At 45.5% G+C, this 19,264-nt stretch overlaps 5 protein-coding genes across 5 annotated transcripts; 3 read left to right on the top strand and 2 right to left on the bottom strand.

The window, feature by feature from the left end:
* Positions 1-100: 100 nt before the first annotated feature.
* CLAFUR5_08112 (uncharacterized protein) lies at positions 101-443 on the top strand (the record flags this gene model as incomplete). Its single annotated transcript, XM_047907260.1, has 2 exons — positions 101-257; positions 316-443. 2 exons carry the CDS (start codon positions 101-103, stop codon positions 441-443), a joined length of 285 nt encoding a protein of 94 aa, XP_047759432.1.
* Positions 444-865: 422 nt separating this feature from the next.
* Positions 866-1,436, bottom strand: CLAFUR5_08111 (uncharacterized protein; the record flags this gene model as incomplete). The annotated part of the gene is made up of 2 exons (XM_047907259.1): positions 866-1,096; positions 1,155-1,436. The coding sequence occupies 2 exons, from the start codon at positions 1,434-1,436 to the stop codon at positions 866-868; spliced, it is 513 nt and encodes a 170-aa protein (XP_047759431.1).
* Positions 1,437-2,180: 744 nt separating this feature from the next.
* CLAFUR5_08110 (Heterokaryon incompatibility protein 6, OR allele) lies at positions 2,181-3,104 on the top strand (the record flags this gene model as incomplete). Its single annotated transcript, XM_047907258.1, has 1 exon — positions 2,181-3,104. One exon carries the CDS (start codon positions 2,181-2,183, stop codon positions 3,102-3,104), a length of 924 nt encoding a protein of 307 aa, XP_047759430.1.
* Positions 3,105-4,629: 1,525 nt separating this feature from the next.
* On the top strand, positions 4,630-5,522 carry CLAFUR5_08109 (uncharacterized protein; the record flags this gene model as incomplete). The annotated part of the gene is made up of 2 exons (XM_047907257.1): positions 4,630-4,807; positions 4,957-5,522. The coding sequence occupies 2 exons, from the start codon at positions 4,630-4,632 to the stop codon at positions 5,520-5,522; spliced, it is 744 nt and encodes a 247-aa protein (XP_047759937.1).
* A 94-nt stretch (positions 5,523-5,616) lies between these two features.
* CLAFUR5_08108 (Glycosyl hydrolase 5 family protein) lies at positions 5,617-6,993 on the bottom strand (the record flags this gene model as incomplete). The annotated part of the gene is made up of 3 exons (XM_047907256.1): positions 5,617-5,705; positions 5,755-6,505; positions 6,556-6,993. 3 exons carry the CDS (start codon positions 6,991-6,993, stop codon positions 5,617-5,619), a joined length of 1,278 nt encoding a protein of 425 aa, XP_047759330.1.
* Positions 6,994-19,264: the final 12,271 nt, after the last annotated feature.

Raw genomic sequence — 19,264 nt, 5'->3', positions numbered from 1 at the left:
GCTCTTCTATCCTCATCAGCATCTATCACCTCAGCGATCCACACTCAAGACCCAGCAGAACTCACCAAACATCAACTCCTCAAGCCACCACGTTCCCAACATGCAATTCAAGGCCCTTACCCTCCTCAGCCTCAGCGCTCTCGCCATCGCAGCACCAGTCGAGACCTCCTTCGAGGAAGCCAACCCCTTGATGGCTCGCACAGGCTCAACCATCTGCTGTCCAAAGGGCAAGAAGTCTGGCTGCATTACTCTTGCTCGTAAGACTACTGCCTCTATCCCATACCGATGACGAGACGTTGCTGACTGGTATGGTAGCTGGCAAGGCTCCACCAGCCAACACAGACGTCTACAAGGATTGTGCAAACATTCTGAACATCGGGCTTGTCAATGTGAGTTCCTCGCTTCCGAGTCGCCTCATGTCCGCCACCACAAGATTGGCGTAGATAGCTGACATATCCACGTGTAGTTGGTGCTCTGTAACATTCTCAACGACCTGACTATCAGCGTCCCCATCACGTTGTCGATTTTGTCTTCCTAAGATGATGGCTGGGTCTGAGTCGGATTGAAGAGGTATGAGCTGACGGGGGTCTGTGGTGGGTAATGAGTAGCCGGGATGAGGTACCACACTCGTTTGGATTCATAGCACATGACGATCATTTGAGTAGTGCAAACTTGTCGATAGTGTTAGCAAAAGCGCTGATATTGCTTACGAGTTGTGCTCATGTTTGTCTCCCAAATAGGTCGAGCGATGTGATCAATCTCAACGACATATGACCGGCTCGATGTACTGGCTTGCATGTCATTACTGGAACGCCGCTGCTCATGCTCGTTCTTGGAGGTGTCTGCTCGGACACGCCCTAGGTGGTCATATCGCAGTGTCCGCGTCCCGCTTTTGTTTCTTCGTCTCTTCAATCAACTTCTCAGGGTCCCTATACCTCCGCCCAGCACCTCCCTTCTGCCCTGACCCTCTTCCACTCAGTGTCTCTTTCGGCGCTGCCCGATCTGGTCCGCCATGCTCCTTGCTTGCCCATGCTTTCTGGTGTCCGAAGTCTGTGTTCGCGGGAGAGAACTCGAGAGGATTAGAGTCTTTACCTTGCTATTGGCTTCGTCAGACGTCTTGCTGGCAAGAGACATGGTTTATGGGCACGGCATACCTTCTTACTCTCCTCCCTTGCCTGCCGGTGCTGCGCATCAGGATCGTTGTTGCCGCATCCATATGCTGTCTGGTCCATCTGCCCAGCTGCTTGGTCTGAGCCTGATCTGCTGTACTCATCGTAGACTGGGTTCAATGAGTCCTTCGACTCAATGCCGTAGTCTTGCGTCTCATCTTTCTTGCTCTGCCATGATCGGGTGGATGTGATTGTTCGTGCTCCAGCCTGATGTGTTCTGCTCGAGGCTGTTCGGAGAGTGTTACGGAGGGTGTGCTGGAGAGACATGGTGCAATGCAGTTTTCAATGCAGAAGACATGTCGAATTGTGGTCTGGACTCGTTCATTCGTGACGGGGATGTTGCCATGTTAGACGTCACTGTTTGTGTAACCTTACCAGGAGCAGCGATCGTGGTAGCCAATCGGAAAGCCGGCATGTGTCCAAGAGCCTCGGCAGACAGGGGCCGAATCTGGGGTCGGCTGAAAGACCGGCGAAGGCGTGAAGGAACAGATTTGCATCAACTCTATCTACAACATCACTCACTGTTGCAAGCGCTGTGATGCCATGAGAGCGAACGCTGATCGTGTTATCAATCAGATGCAATGCTGCTCATGTCGATGCGGCCCATCGCATTTCTGGGACGGGAGGTGTGCTTGCCCCTGCAAGCCGTCTGTTAGTGAGGACCTCACTCTCCCATATTATGACGAGCCCGACATAGACATCATGTCTGACAAGCTGTAACGCCAGACTGTCCTTCTGCACAACCGGCATCTGGCGTTATTGTGCTCCGGCGTGGTCATGCCCCCGGCCGTCCTGAGCCCCGGTCTGGCCGGCGTTGTGTCTCTGCGAGGGCGACAATTCGAAGCACACTGCTCCCACGGTACAGCGACTCGGCTTCCAATGTGTGAAGAACACGTGCTGCCAAGGCCTGGCGCGAGCTTCCCTGCGATCGTGGCGGTTCTGTGTAACCACTGCTCAGCTCCATATTGTAGCTATGTCGCCGAGCGCCGATGACTGTAGGGACATTGCAGCATGGACGAGGATCAGACTCTTTTGCCCGATGAGATTACGTCTGATACCGAAGAAGTCGCAGTTGAGACCAACAGTGATATCGAGCTTGAGGGCTATGCACGAAGTCAAGAGTCAACAAATTTGGTCAACACGGACGCACCAGAGGCATATACCGGCCTTGATATATCTCGCGATGTTGGTCTTGACGGACGATGTTTTCGACTCCTTCGACTCAAGCCCGGCAGATTTGAGGACGTCCTTAGGTGTGACCTAACCCGTCGACCGATCTATGCTGCAGGCAGATATGTTGCTGTATCATATTCGTGGACGAATCAGCCAGCGAGTGAGACATTACTAGTAGGCATCAGATCAGATCAACTGGCGATCACTGCTCATCTTGCCGCCGCTCTACGTCGACTCCGGAACACACACTCGCCAGTGAGCGTGTGGATCGATGCCATTTGCATCGACCAGAGCAGCCTGGAGGATCGCGCCTGTCAGGTAGAAGTCATGCACGAAATTTTCGGTGGGGCAGCAGATGTCAGAGTATGGCTTGGAGAAGACGATCCCTTAACTGGAGAACCTGCGACCGACACTATGGTCTTGCTGCGATTATGCCGATCGCCTGCGCCTTGGTGGAGTCGTCTTTGGGTACTACAAGAGTGTGCATATGCTCAACAATGTTCAAAGGTAATGGTTGGAGGCCAGATCCTGGACAAGCGTGAGTTTATTTGTGCGTGGAAGAATTGTGTGATGTACGTTGAAGATAAAGTCACTGCGTCAATCCTGGAAGCACATCTGAGACTTGCTCAACAGCTCTTAGACGCGTACAGGAACCAGAACAGGCAGGACGTCATCGAAGCGGTCTACTTGATCGACTACGTGAAACAGCCAGCCGAGATCGCAGTGTACCGCACGATCGAGTGTACGCCTTGCTCAATCTGATCAAAGAGGAGGAAGCACAAGCTATCGACTGAGCAGCTCGTCCGTGATGTCACCTATCATATTCTGCGCTCACCAGGATGGCATTGCTCCGATTTTCAGCTGTTGTTCAAACACTTACCACCTCACCAAGGAGAAATGCTTGACCAGCCCTCGGTGGCTCACGACCTGATGGAACCGGTCAACGTCGCTCCCACTGTGAGCTCTCGACCCAGATCATCCTGGCCTGCTGTGACAGCTGAACCTGACAAGGCCCTACTCCGCCTGTCCTACAAAAGACATCTGGAAGACTCATCGCGCAAGAGTGGATCCGCGTTCTTCATGCTAACATGCTCGAAAGACATGGTCCAGACTTCAGATGTGATAATGCTTTGTCCTGACTGGACTTGGCTTCCCGCAGGCTTTGTTGACGGGAGTGCGAAGAGTACGGCGCCTGACGTTATCGTCAGTCGGTCGACTGGCGCCTTTCTCTGTGCTTTAGAGCAAGATCTCATGCAGCCCTAAGCAGACTATGACTGGAGAGAGTATTCTCAGCCGTATGATGGGCTCAGATTGCGGGAGTGGGGATCGAGACCGCTGAGCCTGCCAGCATTACAACGTTATCCTCAGGACGGTTCTGAGCACAGTGTGATGAAGATGATAGCCGCGCATGCTAGCATCTTTTCACATTGTGTACCATGCAATATTACGCTTCAGCCTAATGGCTCATTTGAATTCGTGCTTGAGGCAATGTCCATTTTCTACGTTCGAAGCCACAGAGGCTTTATTCATGAAGCTCAAGTCCACCACATTACAAGACTTGGTGGGGGAGTGATACCACGCTCAGTCTTCGCAAGATTCGTGCTCGGTGGTACGTGAGCTCGGCCACGGAATCTTCAAGCGCTGAGCCGAACTTGGAGGTCTAGGAAATGGTGGACAACGACGAAAGGGCAGCAAGGGAAGGATGTAAGTGTATGGTCAGAGAATATGCTATCGATATGTAGACTGGCACTACAGTCTATGATGATAACTACCCTAGCAGGTTGCTGAACTCGTGGATCGCAAAGTGCGCCAGAAAGAAGCTTGATCGATCGTGGCTATCGGAAAGACATTTCTCAGCGAAATCACAGGTCGCACTGTTTCCGAGCCCAAATCAAGGCTGATGAAGAACCAGGATACCTTCAGCCATCGATGCATGTGGTCAAATATCTCTGTGTACTGACTTCTCCCGGCATGCAACTGACTCGTCGACGATCGCCCATGATCCAAGCCAGGTGCGAATAGGCTACGCGGTTGCATGCCGGAGTGCCTTTGCAACAACTGCTTCAGGCCTAGATCAATGCATTGACTACATTTACTCAAGATCAGCATAGCATGATGCGAAACCGCTCACATCTCCATCTTCAACCTTTTGCAAACACCGGATGGAGCCAGCGAAGCGGTCGCTTGCATCTGCTGAGTGCACTGCTGTCCTTGATGGTCCTCCTCATACTTAACCTTTCGCCATGATCACTCTGGAATCCTTCAGCTCCTCCAGCACTCGTTCACGATGGACAGTAGCCACGAGTACCCCCAGCGAATCAAGTCCAAGACCTTGATTTCGAAATTCCTCGCCTACCTCCGAACCAACATCGATAAAGCCCAACACCTCCTCGAAGTAGAACTGCTCTTCCTCGCCTTAGCAACAGGCATAATCGACTCTGTTACCTTCCCCAAGTTCCACTGCTGTAAGTTGAGACGCAAACACGAGACCACCTACCTCCCAAACCCACCCACTAACACCCCCTCCTCCCACCACCTGCCTCCAACCAAACCGGCAACACCGTCCTCTTCGCCGTCTCCGCCTTCTCTCTCTTCGGCACGCGCCAACAAACAGACTTCACCGTCCCCGTTGCGCACCTCGCCACCTCCCTCGGCTTCTTCTGTCTCGGCGTCTTCCTCGCCGGGCAGTCCGCCAAACGGCTCTCCTGCAAGTCATCACAATGGTGGCTTCTCCTCACCAACATCCTCCAAATTGCAATGTTCGTAGTCGCAGCACTGCTCAATCTGGTCTTTCGAACAGAAAATCAGCCGGCTGAGGCGAGGTTCGTGAATAGTGCAAGTTTGGTGTGCTCGATTGGACTGTGGGCTATGGCGAGTGGGATGCAGGTTGCTATGAGTAGGCAGTTGAGTATGCCGGAGATTCCGACGACGCAGGCTACGGCTGCGTATGTGGATCCGAATTTATTTGCTGGGATCAGGGAGAATAGGTCAAGGAACAGGATGGTGATGTTTCTGGTGACGCTGTGTGTTGGGAGCTTCATTGGAGCGCCGGCGTATCATTATGCCAGTACTGCGCTGGCGTTATTTTTGGCTGGGGTGGTGAAAGTGGGTGTGTTGGGGACGTTCTTCTTCAATAAGAGTAAGATGGAGAGGGGGATCAGCAAGATAGCAGATGTATGAGAGAGCGAAAATGTGATCAGAAGGAGTTTTCAAAGCTCTTCTGAGGTTATGGTCGAGTTGACAAGACACAGTTCAAAGACACATCTCAAGCAGTTCAAGCAAGAGTCGCTGCAACGAAAGGCTTGGTGAAGCCGTTGATTGCCGCATCCGATCGCCAGGCTGACCAGTCATGGTTCAAGAGGCCTGTAACAATGTCAGTTATCGCCCAACCTTATACACATACGATGCTTACCCCATGTCTCCTCAAAGTCTTGTGTTCCAGTTCGAATGTAGTACGATCCTGAGATGACCCACTGGAACCAGCCGCCCGGACCACCAGGCAAGGTTGTCAGGTACTCTGCGAGGCACTTAGGGTACGGCCAGGTGTAGGTCGAATTATCCTGAGGGAAACCGAACTCTGTCAATACAACCGGCGCGATGTTCTTCGCAGTAGTATTGGCCGAAGTATCCATCGCATTGTAACCTTGATTGTACATGTTGAAGTTGGCACAGTTGCTGTCTCCAAGATTGTTGTTGTAGTTGTGCAACTCGAAGACAATCTTGTCAGCGTACGTGAAGGAGTCGATGTCATATACCTGTCCGCCACCAAGATCAAGGCCGCGAGTCACATTCGCCAGGTCCGTGTCGTAATTCAGGCCAGAGATGAAGACTAGAGCATCCGCATTTGCGGCGTTGCTGGCATTGGCTGCAGCCACTATGTTAGGGTACCAGTCGTTCCATCCGTAGCTCGCTCTGGCTGGAGAGCCCTCGGCAGGAAGTCGAAGCTCATTGCGAAGTCCGGTGGAGACGAAAGCTGGCCAATTTTTGCCATGCTCAGCCATGTATGCCACGCCCCGACCCCAGTTCTCCGTATTAAAGTACGTGTCTCCGAACCATGCGTTACCATCGTCTGCCGAGCAGCACCATGCTGCCTTGCTCATGTGGTTGTCTAGATGGATGAGAATCTGCTGCTTGTAGCACTCTGCAGCGACAGCGTCGAAAACCTGTATCTCATCAGCAAGGCAATTCTCCGGCGCGAGGTCGTTCTACCCACCTCAAGTCTGGTCGTGGTTGCCGTAAGGTCAGGGTTGTTTTGCAAAATTTGGTCAAGGACCTTCGTGCCATTCTGCTGGCCCAATGCATTGACTAAAGTGCCCTCCAAAGAGGAGTTGGGATTGTTTGAGTAGATGTCATCGATCATCTCGATAGCGTAGGTGAGCCGTATCGAGTTCATGCCCAGACTTTTGATCTTTGACACAATATCAGCAATCGAGGAGTACTGCAGACCCTCCGGTAGCATCGCATCAGCGGCGCCAGGCCAGTTGACGCCAGCATATGTTACTGTGTCACCTTGACTGTTCTTGATGTCTCGTCCACTCGTTGTGAACGGAGCGAATGGCCACCCATCTTGTCGACGTTGCTGAGCAGGGGAGGGTAGCGCGGAGACGAGACCGGCGAAAGCCAGACTGGCAGTTAGTAGACCTCTCATCATGATGTTGCTATGAAAGTGCTCTGTGGCGTTGAGTTCGACTTGACTGGTGCAAGGGCTGAAATCCGGCTTTATAGCAGGTCTCAATCTAATCTCCAAGAATAACGCAGCCTTAGTTTCGGACACGATACTTCCTCCACATCTTGGAGCCGGCGAGTAATAGAGACGGCTTGTCGATCATAGCTGCGAATGATGTCGCGTGACGACTGCGCGACCGTTCCTCGCAGTGCATCACGCCAATAACAAGTATGACGAAGAGGTTTTGCCAGATGATCGACCCAGTGTCTGCGGGCAGTGCCCTCGGACAGTGCCCTCCGGCTAAGGGGATCATATAAGCAGGTTTCACCTATTCTTCTTAACTTTGAAACACTAGCGGTTCTAAATACTATATAACACATTTATATTACCGGTATCTACTTAAGTTACTTACTATATATCGAAGGTTATCTAATCTTATAGCCGCGAGAATTTTAAGGTATTACGACCGTATCTAGTTATATTATACTATCGCTTTGATTTTAAGCCGGATTTCGATAAGGAGCTACGATACTAGCTTTCCTCCGACTATAACTAGTAATATAGCTACTACGACTATCTCGAATATCTATAGCTAAATTAGATACCGGATTTAGATTTAGCGTATTAAGTTACCTTAATTAGGAAATAGAAATAATATAGTTATTATTTTAACCTAGACCCGGTTAGGATATCGTATTTCCGGCTTTAGTAGTATTATCCTTATAGCTATTTACTTCTACCTCCTAGCTCTATAACTACTCCGTAGCTTATAACTTAGCTACGGCGTACTACGCTTATTACTTAGTAAGCTATATTACTCTTAAAGCAATCTCTAAGTTAGTCTATAGCCTACCGCGTAACCTATTCGATCGTACCGGTAGACGATACTAAAGAGCCTAATCCTACTATCTAAATAGCTATAACTATAGTAGAGCTCGTAGACGTATCTCGTACTTATACTAGTCTATTTGTAATACCTAGAAGGCCTTTAATTTATCTACGAAGCGTTTAACTTAATCCGGTAGCTACTTAGTAAGTATATAGCTATTACGGGCGAGAGTACTATAATAGGGTCGGGCAAAGACATATATAGTTACGCGAGCTATCTAAGAGAGCGCGAGAGGCGCGAGAAGATAAAGTAGCGCGAATCGAGCTAGCGGGTACTAGCGGCCGCTAGCGCGCGGGCGTACGGCCGACTATACTATATTACGAGGCAGTTCGTAGAAAAGGGCTGTCTCGTAATAGTACCCCCCCTCCTCGAATAAGGAGCTCCTACGACGCTTCTACGTTTAATACTCGGAGCGTATAGGGGGCTATCGCTAGTACTAATACCGGTACTAGTCTCGAGAGCTTTATTAAGGAAGCTATAGTCATACCGCGTTTATATATACGGTCCGAGGATTAGCGCTAGCCCGTATTAAGTTGCTAGCTAATCGAGTCCGTCGAAGGTAGGCTTAGGTTTATCTAGGTATCGCTAGTAGAACGCGATTGCGAGTTCTTTATATCTAGGTAGCACGGCTAACTACTTAGCCTAGCTCCGTATACGATCCTTCTAAATGACTATATACTATATATTATTATACCTAATCTTAGAATCTACTAGATCCTCTACTTCGTACTCCTCCGATACCTAACCTTCGCGTTCGACGATTACGGGCGCTAGTAGTAGTTTACGTTATCTAGGCATCCTTTTGGTTACTACGCGGCGTAACTTGCTCGTATCGAACACGTTATAAATTTGTATCCTATCGCTAAGTTCGTATTTATACGAGCGTCTACCTACGGCCTTAACGACCCGAAACGGCCTAAGGAACTTATAATCGAGTTTCTTACTTAGGCGTATAGTCCTAATGTTACGGGTATCTAGTAGAACTATATCGTTAAGCTAGTAGGTAGGCGCTAGCGCTCGCCGAGTGTTTACGGCTTCGGCCGTTCGTACTTACGTAAAAGTATATACGTCGCGTAGCTTATCTAGGCGGTCGCGGCGTATAGACTCGAGCACCCGCCGTATTTATACTTAAGTGTCTTATATATTATTAACTAACGCGTTAGCGGCCTCGACGTTAGGCACTTCCCGAGCTATAACTTATAGTTTAGCTAGGCTACTAAACTCTATCCGCGGGTAGCGGCTAGAGTCGGCAAAGAATAGAGTTATTCCGGTACTTATAGACTCGTAATTATTAAGGGCGAACTCGGCGTCTAGTAGCAACTCGACCTAGTTATCTCGTTAATAGTTAGTATAGGCGCGGATATACTATTCGAGTACTTAGTTCGTACGTTCTAATTGCCCGTCCGTTTCTAGATAGAAGGCTATAGAAAGATTTTAGTAGATACTAAGCCTTACGTAGAGTCTACGGAAGAGCGTACTAACGAATTACGTACCTCTATCGCTTACAACTATCTCCGGTAGGCCGTATATAGGGAATATATACTAATAGAACAAGGTAGCGGCGTGCTTAGCGTTTAAGTTATTAGAAGGGAGTAGCCGTACGCGTTTAGTTAGTATGTCGGTAACTATTATAATATATTTATAGATTAGTCTAGTATCGGGATCTTTACTAGCGTATAGGTCGATAATAAAGTCTACTACGATATACTTCTATTCATAACCGGGCGTAAAGTATAGGGATAGGGTGCCTTACTTCATAAGTCTTAATAGAGTCGAGCGCCTATATATTAGGTAGTATTGTACGTATCTTACGACGTTACTTACTATACTAGGCTAGAAGAGGTTTTGCCGTTATAGTAGATTAAAAGTCCTCGCTATGCCTTAGTGGCTAGCTACTCTACTATTATAGTATTTACGTACTATCCGGGTACGGAGGTTCTAAAAGGCTAGAATATATAAGGCTTTATCGACGTATAGTCGATCCGCGATAATTTTATAATCTAACGCGGCAATCTTCTATTATTATAGCTATACGTTAGCGATCCCCTACTAGAGATCTAACTTTATTTTAAGTATACGTATCATTATAGACCGGCTATTGTATACTTCTATATATAGTTTTTCTTTATATAACTCCGTTTGCTCCCGTTTCTCTAGTAGCGTAGGTTCGTCTAACGGCTCTATACTTCCTTCGACAGGTTACTCGTTACTAGGTATCTCTTCGACTAGGACTCTATTATCTAGTTCCGAGTCGACGTTACTACGTACTTCGGCGTCGTTTAGCTCGAGTAACGGCTATATTACGTCTCGCTAGGCGGGGCGGGTTAGTCGCCGGGGGGTAGTAATATCGCTAGTATAGTAGTCTTCTTATTTATCGTCCGAGTCGCAAATTAATAGTACTTAGTAGTTTATTAGTAGGTCGTCCTATACTTATATAGCGAACTAAGTAATAATATCTAGGTTATAGGGTTTTAGAATAGTCTACTATTAATACTACGTTCTAGTATCGTCTACTCCTACCGGTATGTCCTAAGAGCGACGGGTAAGACTATCTAGTTTCGTTCCTTAGGCGCCCGGGCGATAGGTGATCTTGAAGTTAAACTAGGATAGGAACTTAGCCTAGCGTACCTAGCGCCGGTTAAGCTACTTAGTAGTTATAAAGTACTTAAGACTACGGTAATCGGTAAGTACCCGAACTAGTTTATTGTCTATAGCGCCGATAAGTTCCGATTACTATTCCTCGAACGCCTTAACGATAGCTAGTAGCTCTTTGTCGTAAATGTCGTAGTTATATTCTTACGGACTAAGCTTCTTCGAGTAGAACGCTACGGGTCTAAGGACGCCGTTAATTATCTATAATCGTACCCCTATATTAACCTAGTCGCTAGAGTCTATTTCTACCTAAATCTGCTCGCCTAGTTAATAATAGGCTAGCATACCTACTTAGCTAAAGCGCTACTTAAGTTCCTTAAAGGCTATATCGTACTATTAGGTCTATATAAAGGTTAGCTTCTTGACTACCTTGCCGTCGACTTTGCTCTTTTTACCTATCTTCGTAAGATCTATAAGGCACGCGGTTACTTTAGAGAAGGCGTGAATAAACTTCCTATAGAATCTAGTAAAGCTAAGGAACGTAAGAACGTCCTTAACGTTATGAGGCACCTCCTAGTTTATAATAGCTTTAATCTTTATAGGGTCTATCTTAACGCCCTCCGTCGTAATAATAAGGCCTAGGTATTTAATCCGTTTAACGTAGAATTCACACTTGTCGATGTCTACTAGTAGCCCTATATCCCGTAGTCTATATAGGACCTTTCGTACGTAAGCTCTATAATTATTTAAGAGGCCGTCCGTATAAATTAGGACGTTATCGAGGTATACTATAGCGAAGTCGTCTAGGAATTCTCGGAGGATATCGTTGATCTTACGCTACTAACTACTAGGGCCATTATAGAGGCCGAACGGAAGGACCTTAAACTAGTACAATCCGTACCTAGTAATAAAGGCGGTCATCTATTCGTCGCCCTTATAGATACGTATATTCTTAAATCCGGCGACGATATTAAGCTTAGTAAACTACTTAGCCTTAGAAACTCGCTTAAGTGTCTCCCTTAATAGAGGTATTAGGTATCGGTCCTTAACTATAATAGTATTTAGGGCGCGGTAGTCGACGTAGACGTAGAGCCCGCCTCCTAGCTTTTTAATAATTAATACGGGAGACGACATGTCTAATTTAGATAGTTCGACCGTACCGTTAGCTATACTATTATTAATAAATTTCTTAACGACTACTAGCTAATCCGGATTTATACTAAAGGCCTTCTTATAGGGTCGCTACCCTTCCGATCCTAGTTTCAAGTTGATCGTATAGTCGGACGGGCTATACTTAGGTAGCTTAAACTCGCTCTTATACCTAAAGGTATCGGCTAGGTTGTAATATTCGGGCGGTAGCTTAGCCTTTAGGTCCTATACCTTATTTCTATTTATAAAGATTTTTAAATTATCTAGCGATATAGCGAAGGTAGAGGTATGCTCCTCGTCGTCGAAATCCTCCGGCTATAGTACGAAGAGCTTATCGGCGTCTAGCTAGTCTTATCGCTTCTAGGCTTACTTCGCTATACGATAATAGGCGTCCGCGCTAATAAAATAGATATCGGGTTCTAGCTCGGGTAGTACTAGTTTCGGCGCCTTAGGCTTACTACCTTCTATTATTACCGTATAAGGCATGCCGTTCTAGTAATAATGTTAGTAGTAGGTAGGCTTATCGAAGCTAAGTGTCTTATGTTTAAAGCTATACAAAGGGTCGTGTTCTTCGAGCTAGGAGATGCCTAGTACTAGGTCGTACTTATCGAGGTTAGTAACGTAGTATAGCTCTTAACTAGTATAGCTACCGATAGTAACGTCTATTAGTACTACTTCGAGTAGTCGTGTAGCCGCTCCGTTAGCTATACGTAGGCGTCTTAGCCTTTCTAGCTTAAAGGTAGGGACTTTACTTACGCGAACAAATCTTAGGTTAATAAACTTAGAGGAGGCGCTAGTATTAGAGAGGGTAAGTACGTTTGCTTTTCTACCTAATATACTAGTTATAGTACTAGTACATACTATATACTTTCTTTACATTAGTTATATATATATACGCGTATAGGTGTCTCTCTTAGCTATTACTATATATAGGTATTCTTCCTCTTAGGTATACATCTCGTAGTCTTATTCTTCGTGTTTATAATTTGTAGATTCGTATATTACTCCTTTAGCGCGACGGTACTAAGGAGCTAGGCACTTCCCTAAACGAGGAGTACTTCGATCTAGAGGGCTAGCGCGTCGGTTATAACGTTAAGAGCGATAGGTATCTCGCGGTTAACGTCGCCGGTACGCTACTTACCGCGGGAGTTATAAAGAATATATACGGGGTCGAGGCCGGTATATCTAGGTTTACGATAGCGGAAGTAGCGGCCTTATAAGCGTAGCTAGTTACGGAGTTCGTCTATAAGCTTAGGTAGGATAGTATAACGCTAGGGGATAAGGCGTACGGCCGGGCTAGCGTTCTAGGTACGCGTAGAGACTATAAGCGTATTATTTATAGTAGGCGGCGCGGCTCGTATTACTATACTAGCGCTCTATTATCTAAAGCCCTACTAGCCTTGTCCTTAACTACTACGACGCCCGTTACCGCCTTACTAGGTGTCCTTATCCTTATCCCTCTTACTATATATACTCTTTACGGTATTATATACCTCTTCCTTATCTTTAGCGATACGAATAAACTGGCTAACGGGGTCTATAAGCTAGTAGTCCTCTATCTTCTTTATCTAGAACTCGTTTAGGCTAATCTAAAGCTCGTATAATACTATAGGCTTACCGGCCTTAGCGCTAAGGCGGCGGTATTCGACGATATATTCGCTAAACTCCTAGCCGTACTTCTACTTTAGCTAGTATAGGTCGCGTCTAGCCTTAAGCTTAATGTCTCGAGGATTCTTACCGAAGTTATCGTCTAACTCGTCCTATATATCCTCGAGGCTTACCTATTCGTCGTTCTCGATAGCCGTACGGATAATATCCCTAGGGGTACCGAGAGTATAACGCTTAACGTAGTTAAAGATATTAAGGTAAGGTATTTATATAGTATATTGTACCGCGATAGAGTCCTTATAGCTCTCTTTCTAGTCGATATAGGAGAGCTCGCCTAAGTTGTCGAACTCTTTAGGATAGGGGAAACGTTAGTCGGTCTAGGCGGCGAATATTATAGTATTATTAGTACGGGCTACTAAGGGTACGAGAGAACCGGCGCGGGTAGTATAGTTATAGGTACGGGCCCGATAGCCGCTACCTACTAGAGTCTAAGAACGACGGGTACCGGCTTAGGGGAATCCCTCTAGACTAGTAGTCTACTATTCCTACCGCTACGGCTATTACTAGGGTCGGAACTACTTAGGAAAAGTGGGCGGGCGGTCTCGCTCGCTTAGTAAGGCGGTAAGCCGGGCTTATGTCTTAAGTTACGAGATCTTAGTGTCCTACTATATAATCTTGGCCTTAAGTTAGTCGACTTTGTCCTCTACTTACTCGAGATAGTTATTAGTAGTATTAATACGGCGTACTAGCTTATCGGTAATCTTCTTATAGTATTTCTTAGTTGCGGTATCGTCTAAGGCTATTTATAGTGTCTAGATACGGGCCTTAGCGTCTTCCTAGGATGTTTAATATGTTATAGTATCGGCTTATATCTTATCTCGTTCGGTCGCTATATCCTATCGGTCTTCGAAGACGATATTATATTCTTCTTAGAGCTTCGCGAGTTTAGAGTCGACTTAATCGCGTTCCTCGCGATAGCGTCGTACCTAGGCTCGAGGGTAGGCGAGTATAACCTTCTAGTAGGCGTACCTATCTATAGTACTCTTAACTTTAAGATATATAGTATTAGGCCGTAAGGTAACTACTCTCTTAAATACTTCGGTATCGGCGATATTATAGTTTATTAGATCGTACTCGAAGTCTATATCGTTAAAGTCGATCTAGTCTATACGAGGAGGCGCTATACTATTAATAAACTATATAAAGTCGATACCTTTACTATCGTCTTCGTAAAACGAGAGACGAGTATCTTCGACACCCGGTCGTACTAGCTTTTTACCTTCTATCCTACTACCCTCGTATCGTATCAAAGACTAAGGCGTATTATTAGTTATAGGAATTTGTAAATCGGGTATATATAGATAAGAGAGAGTAGACCTGCCTGTTCTGTTTCCTTACTTATCCTATATCCTACTTACGCGGTCCGGATATATACTATCGCTAAGGATCGAGTTAAGCTAGTTCTAAAGTTCTAGGTTCTAAGGGTCTCCGGTTAGTAACTCGGCTAAGACAGAGGGCGTACGATATAGGTATTACTATCGCTAAATAGTAGCGCTAGGTTATATACTTAAAGGTCGTAGGGGAGGGCGTCGAGAGGCCTCGTCGGCGTTCTCTATTATCGCGAATTAATCGTACGGTCTAGTACTATCGTACTGTCTCGGGCGGTCTCGGTATCGTACGTAGAGGTTAGCTCTCTACTTATAGGTAGGCGTAACCAACTATTACGGGCGAGAGTACTATAATAGGGTCGGGTAAAGATATATATAGTTACGCGAGCTATCTAAGAGAGCGCGAGAGGCGCGAGAAGATAAAGTAGCGCAAATCGAGCTAGTAGGTACTAGCGGCCGCTAGCGCGCGGGCGTACGGCCGACGATACTATATTATAAGGCAGTTCGTAGAAAAGGGCTGTCTCGTAACAATAGCGTAGTATATATATAATAGAAGCTATAATATAATCGTAAGCCTTAGGCCGCTCTAGTAACGTAATAGGTAATACTATACTTATTACGGTTCACCTCGTAAGGCTATACTTAGTATTACGTAACCTAGTACGCTAGCGGACCCGGACCCTAGACCCTAACCTCGACGTTCACTTTATTACGGCTTCGCGACTTTCTTATCTTCTCTTCTTCGTAGAACTTATTCGATTCTAAGGTATTAATACGTTTACGCCCTATCTTACGCCTTGTCCGTATTATTAAGTTCTACCGCCCTTAGATCGCTAAGCCGTACGATTATAGACTACGTATTACTACTACGACCGCGTACGACCGAGACTTAAATAGCCGTAGGTACTAATACGACTATCGGACTAGACGAATCATTATTTATCCTCAGACTTAACCTAAACCCTCTTACGAAGGCGTTCCTCTAAGAAGCCCGATAAAAGCGGAACGGCGTACTTAGTAGAGCGTAGTAAGAGGTAGAAGACGAGTCGTAGTAGGATCCGGATTTCGACAATACTATAGGTATAGAACGACTACGTAATATAGCGTAAGAGATATAGAACGAGACTTAGGGTCGCGGAGACACTAAGTAGGCTCGTTAGTAAGAGGAAGAACGTCGGCGCTAGAAGTACTAAGAGCTACTACGTAATAAGTATAATCGACGTTAGTCTAAGAAGGAAACTCGACTCCGTATAGGTAGAGAGGATAAGACCTTATAATAGGGTATACGTACGCGGAAGGAGGAATATCTTAGCTACCGCTATACGATACTAATTAACTTTACCTAGAAGGGCGAAGAGGTAGAATATAGGCTACGGTATAACCCTACCGAGTTCTAGATCGCTATAGCTAAGAAGCTTTCTCGCTCGGTTACTAAGAACCTAGAAGCCTAAAGGTTAGATATTAGACGACCTAGATATTATTACCGATAGTCGACCCTACGACGCCCGCGTAATATAGATACGACTTAAGGCTTACTACGGTAAGATATATAGTCTCTCTATAGTTAACCCGACGTAAGCTAGCGCTTTCTAATAGTACGGTTCTTCCTTACGGATATACCCTACGGCGATATATTTCCGCGTATAAGGGCGTACGGCGGTTTAGGAGGGGGGGTAGTATTACGGTTTACCTTATAAGGCTATACTTAGTATCACGTAACCTAGTACGCTAGCGCGCCCGGACCCTAGACCCTGACCTCGACGTTTACTTTATTACGGCTTCGCGACTTTCTTATCTTCTCTTCTTTATAGAACTTAATCGATTCTAAGGTATTAATACGTTTACGCCCTATCTTACGCCTTATCCGTATCATTACTATCTATATAGCTTAGGCACTAATCTATACTAGTAAGTACCGACTATACTACTAGATAACGTAGATATAGTATTAAAGAAGGGATTAGTATATTATTAATAGTAAAGCGTACGAGTATATAACTATAAGGTAATCTAAGCTCTACTACTTTATCGTAATCCTCGTAAGAATCGACTATATAAGTCCGTAGATTAATACCTTTACCTATATTATACGCGCGGATAATAGCGAGAGCGCTATACTAACTATAAAAAACTCGCTCCTTCGCCTATATACTAAAGCTAGCCTTATTAAGGTATATAAAGGTAATATTATCTTAAAGGACCGTAAATAGAGGAATACCGGTCAGCGACTAATATTTAACTAGCTATAGCTTAGCGGATAGCTTATTAAGGTACTAGTATATTTCTTTAATATACTACTTAAGATTTAATATAGAGAGAAGATAGCCCTTAATACCGCGGTTATTACCTTTACCTCGAGTAATACTACGAGCTATAAGGTTTAGTAAGCGCTTTACGTAGTATATAAGAAGACGTTCTCTTACTATAATCTACGTATTACGTAGATATAGCTAGTCGTAGTAGGTAAGATACGATAGGAGCTCCTCCTCGATAGTATCGGCTTTCTTAATAGTCCCTACCTTTATCTATAGCTATATTAACGACTTAGGTCTACTTGAACTAGCGCTATCTCTAAACACGACACATTCGAAAGCCCTTATTAAGGATATTCTAACGATCTATAAAGTAGGCTACTGCCCCTAGAATTAAGGGAGTTCTACCTTATCTAATTTAGATAGCTTGAAGTTCTCTTTACCCTATTTCTTTCGCTCTAAACGCCGTAGAGGTGCCTAGCTATATTAGGTAACTCCTAGGTAATAGTAGTCTAGGCTAAAGTACTACCGGCGCCTTTGGCTCTATAGGCGAAGCTCCCCTAAGACAACTAGTAGCAACTTATAGAGGACGTAAAAAGTATAGAAACTAACGACTAGCTCCTATACCGGTCTCTATAGGTGATAATCACTTAGCGACGTACGGCGCTAGTACTATCGTATTACCGAGGGTAATAAGAAATAAGGACGACGTCTTAGGCGATTAATAAGGCCACCCGGATTTAATACCCCTATAGCTAGGTATCGGTCGCGGTATCGATACTAGGCCCCCGCCTAACGTATAATATAGTTACGATCCGTATTATAGTAAAGGAAGACTAGGCCAAAGTTACGAAGCTATCGAACAAGGAGCTCGCCTAGCGAATGAATTAATTAGGGGTGATCGTAGTGAACTAATAGTCTAACGGTACTCTATAGATCTATACTAGCTCTACTACTACTAGGAGGTACCTAGAGGTATAGCTATAGTAGGTTATCTAAGGTTATAGTATTAGCGAAGGTCTTAATAAAGCAATTTACGATCCTAGTCTACGATATACCTAAAGAGTTCGACCTAACTAACTAAGGTCACCTACGTACTCTCTAAGAGGACAACCCGGTCACTCTTAACTCTCTAATCTAGAAGGCGACTTAGCTCTATAGTAGACGACTAGAAGGTAAGAAGGCCTCGGCGTAACTCGTATAGCTATAAGACGCGAAAGCGGCGGATCTAGTAATAGAATAAGGCCTAATCTAGTAATTTAGCCCTAAGATAGTCGAAAAGTACTCCTTATCCCTTTGTATCCTCTAATGCTTTAGATGCTAATAGTATAGACACTAAACCTATATATATATAAACAAGTAGGCCTACTCGAACTATATAGAAGACTATATATCTAGGGACTATATATTAGCTACGAGGCGGTACGCGAACTGTCCGAGGTACTACCTATCGTATAGCGCGGAATACCTATAGTAGAAACTAGCAAAAAACAAGGTAATTACAAACAGAACCGTCGCCCTAAGATTCTACGGCGACCGTAAGGCTAGTCTATACCGGAACTAGCTAGTAGCGGTCGGGTATAAGCGCCCTAGGGCCGAGAATAATACGAAGGATACGTAACCTAGGGCGTACGGGAGGCTACGTACTCTACGAGTTACGGCGAGGGAATCTAACTAGGCCCGGCTCCCCTTTAGTATATAACTAATCGGCGTAGACTAGGACGCGCTAGGTAGTAGGATATAGGATATTATAGAGGAAATAATTGTCGATAACGGTAACTAGCCTTAATACGCTTAGTATTATCTAGTATAACGCTAACTATAGTAAGGATATAGTATAAAACTATTTCCTATACGAGGCGGACTCGTACGTCTACTACGTCCTAGTAATCTAGGAGCTATAGATTAACCCGTACTATAAGAGACTAACGACCTACAAGTTACTAGGCTATACGATATACCTACGAAGCGACGGTAGACCCCGTACGTACTTCTATATTAGTAAGGACATACTAGAATCCGACTAGGAGGTAGTATATTACGTAGACGAAGAAGGTAGGGGAGACATTACCTCCCTTTACGTAGGTAGTACTCAGATACATAATATATATATAAATATAACCGCTAGCCTTAGGGTCTAGTCGCGACCTTAGGGTCTATAGACACCTAGATAGTATACTTAAGAGACAAGGGTGCTATATTATAGTAGGAGACTCTAATATATACTACCCTTCTTAGGAAAGCCTTATATAGCCGTACCTTATAGCCGACGAAGTAATTAACTTGATAGCGAGTAACGTAATTGCCCTTAATACCCCGAAGGACCTAGGTACCTAGAAGAGAGGGGGACTCTAAGGCACATTCGACCTCTTCTAGAT

The sequence above is a fragment of the Fulvia fulva genome, chromosome 3 (assembly GCF_020509005.1).
Source record: "Fulvia fulva chromosome 3, complete sequence".
In the NCBI taxonomy this organism is placed as follows: Eukaryota; Fungi; Ascomycota; class Dothideomycetes; order Mycosphaerellales; family Mycosphaerellaceae; genus Fulvia; species Fulvia fulva.
Note: the sequence above shows the minus strand (reverse complement) of the source record. Positions and strands in the feature narration are given on the sequence as shown.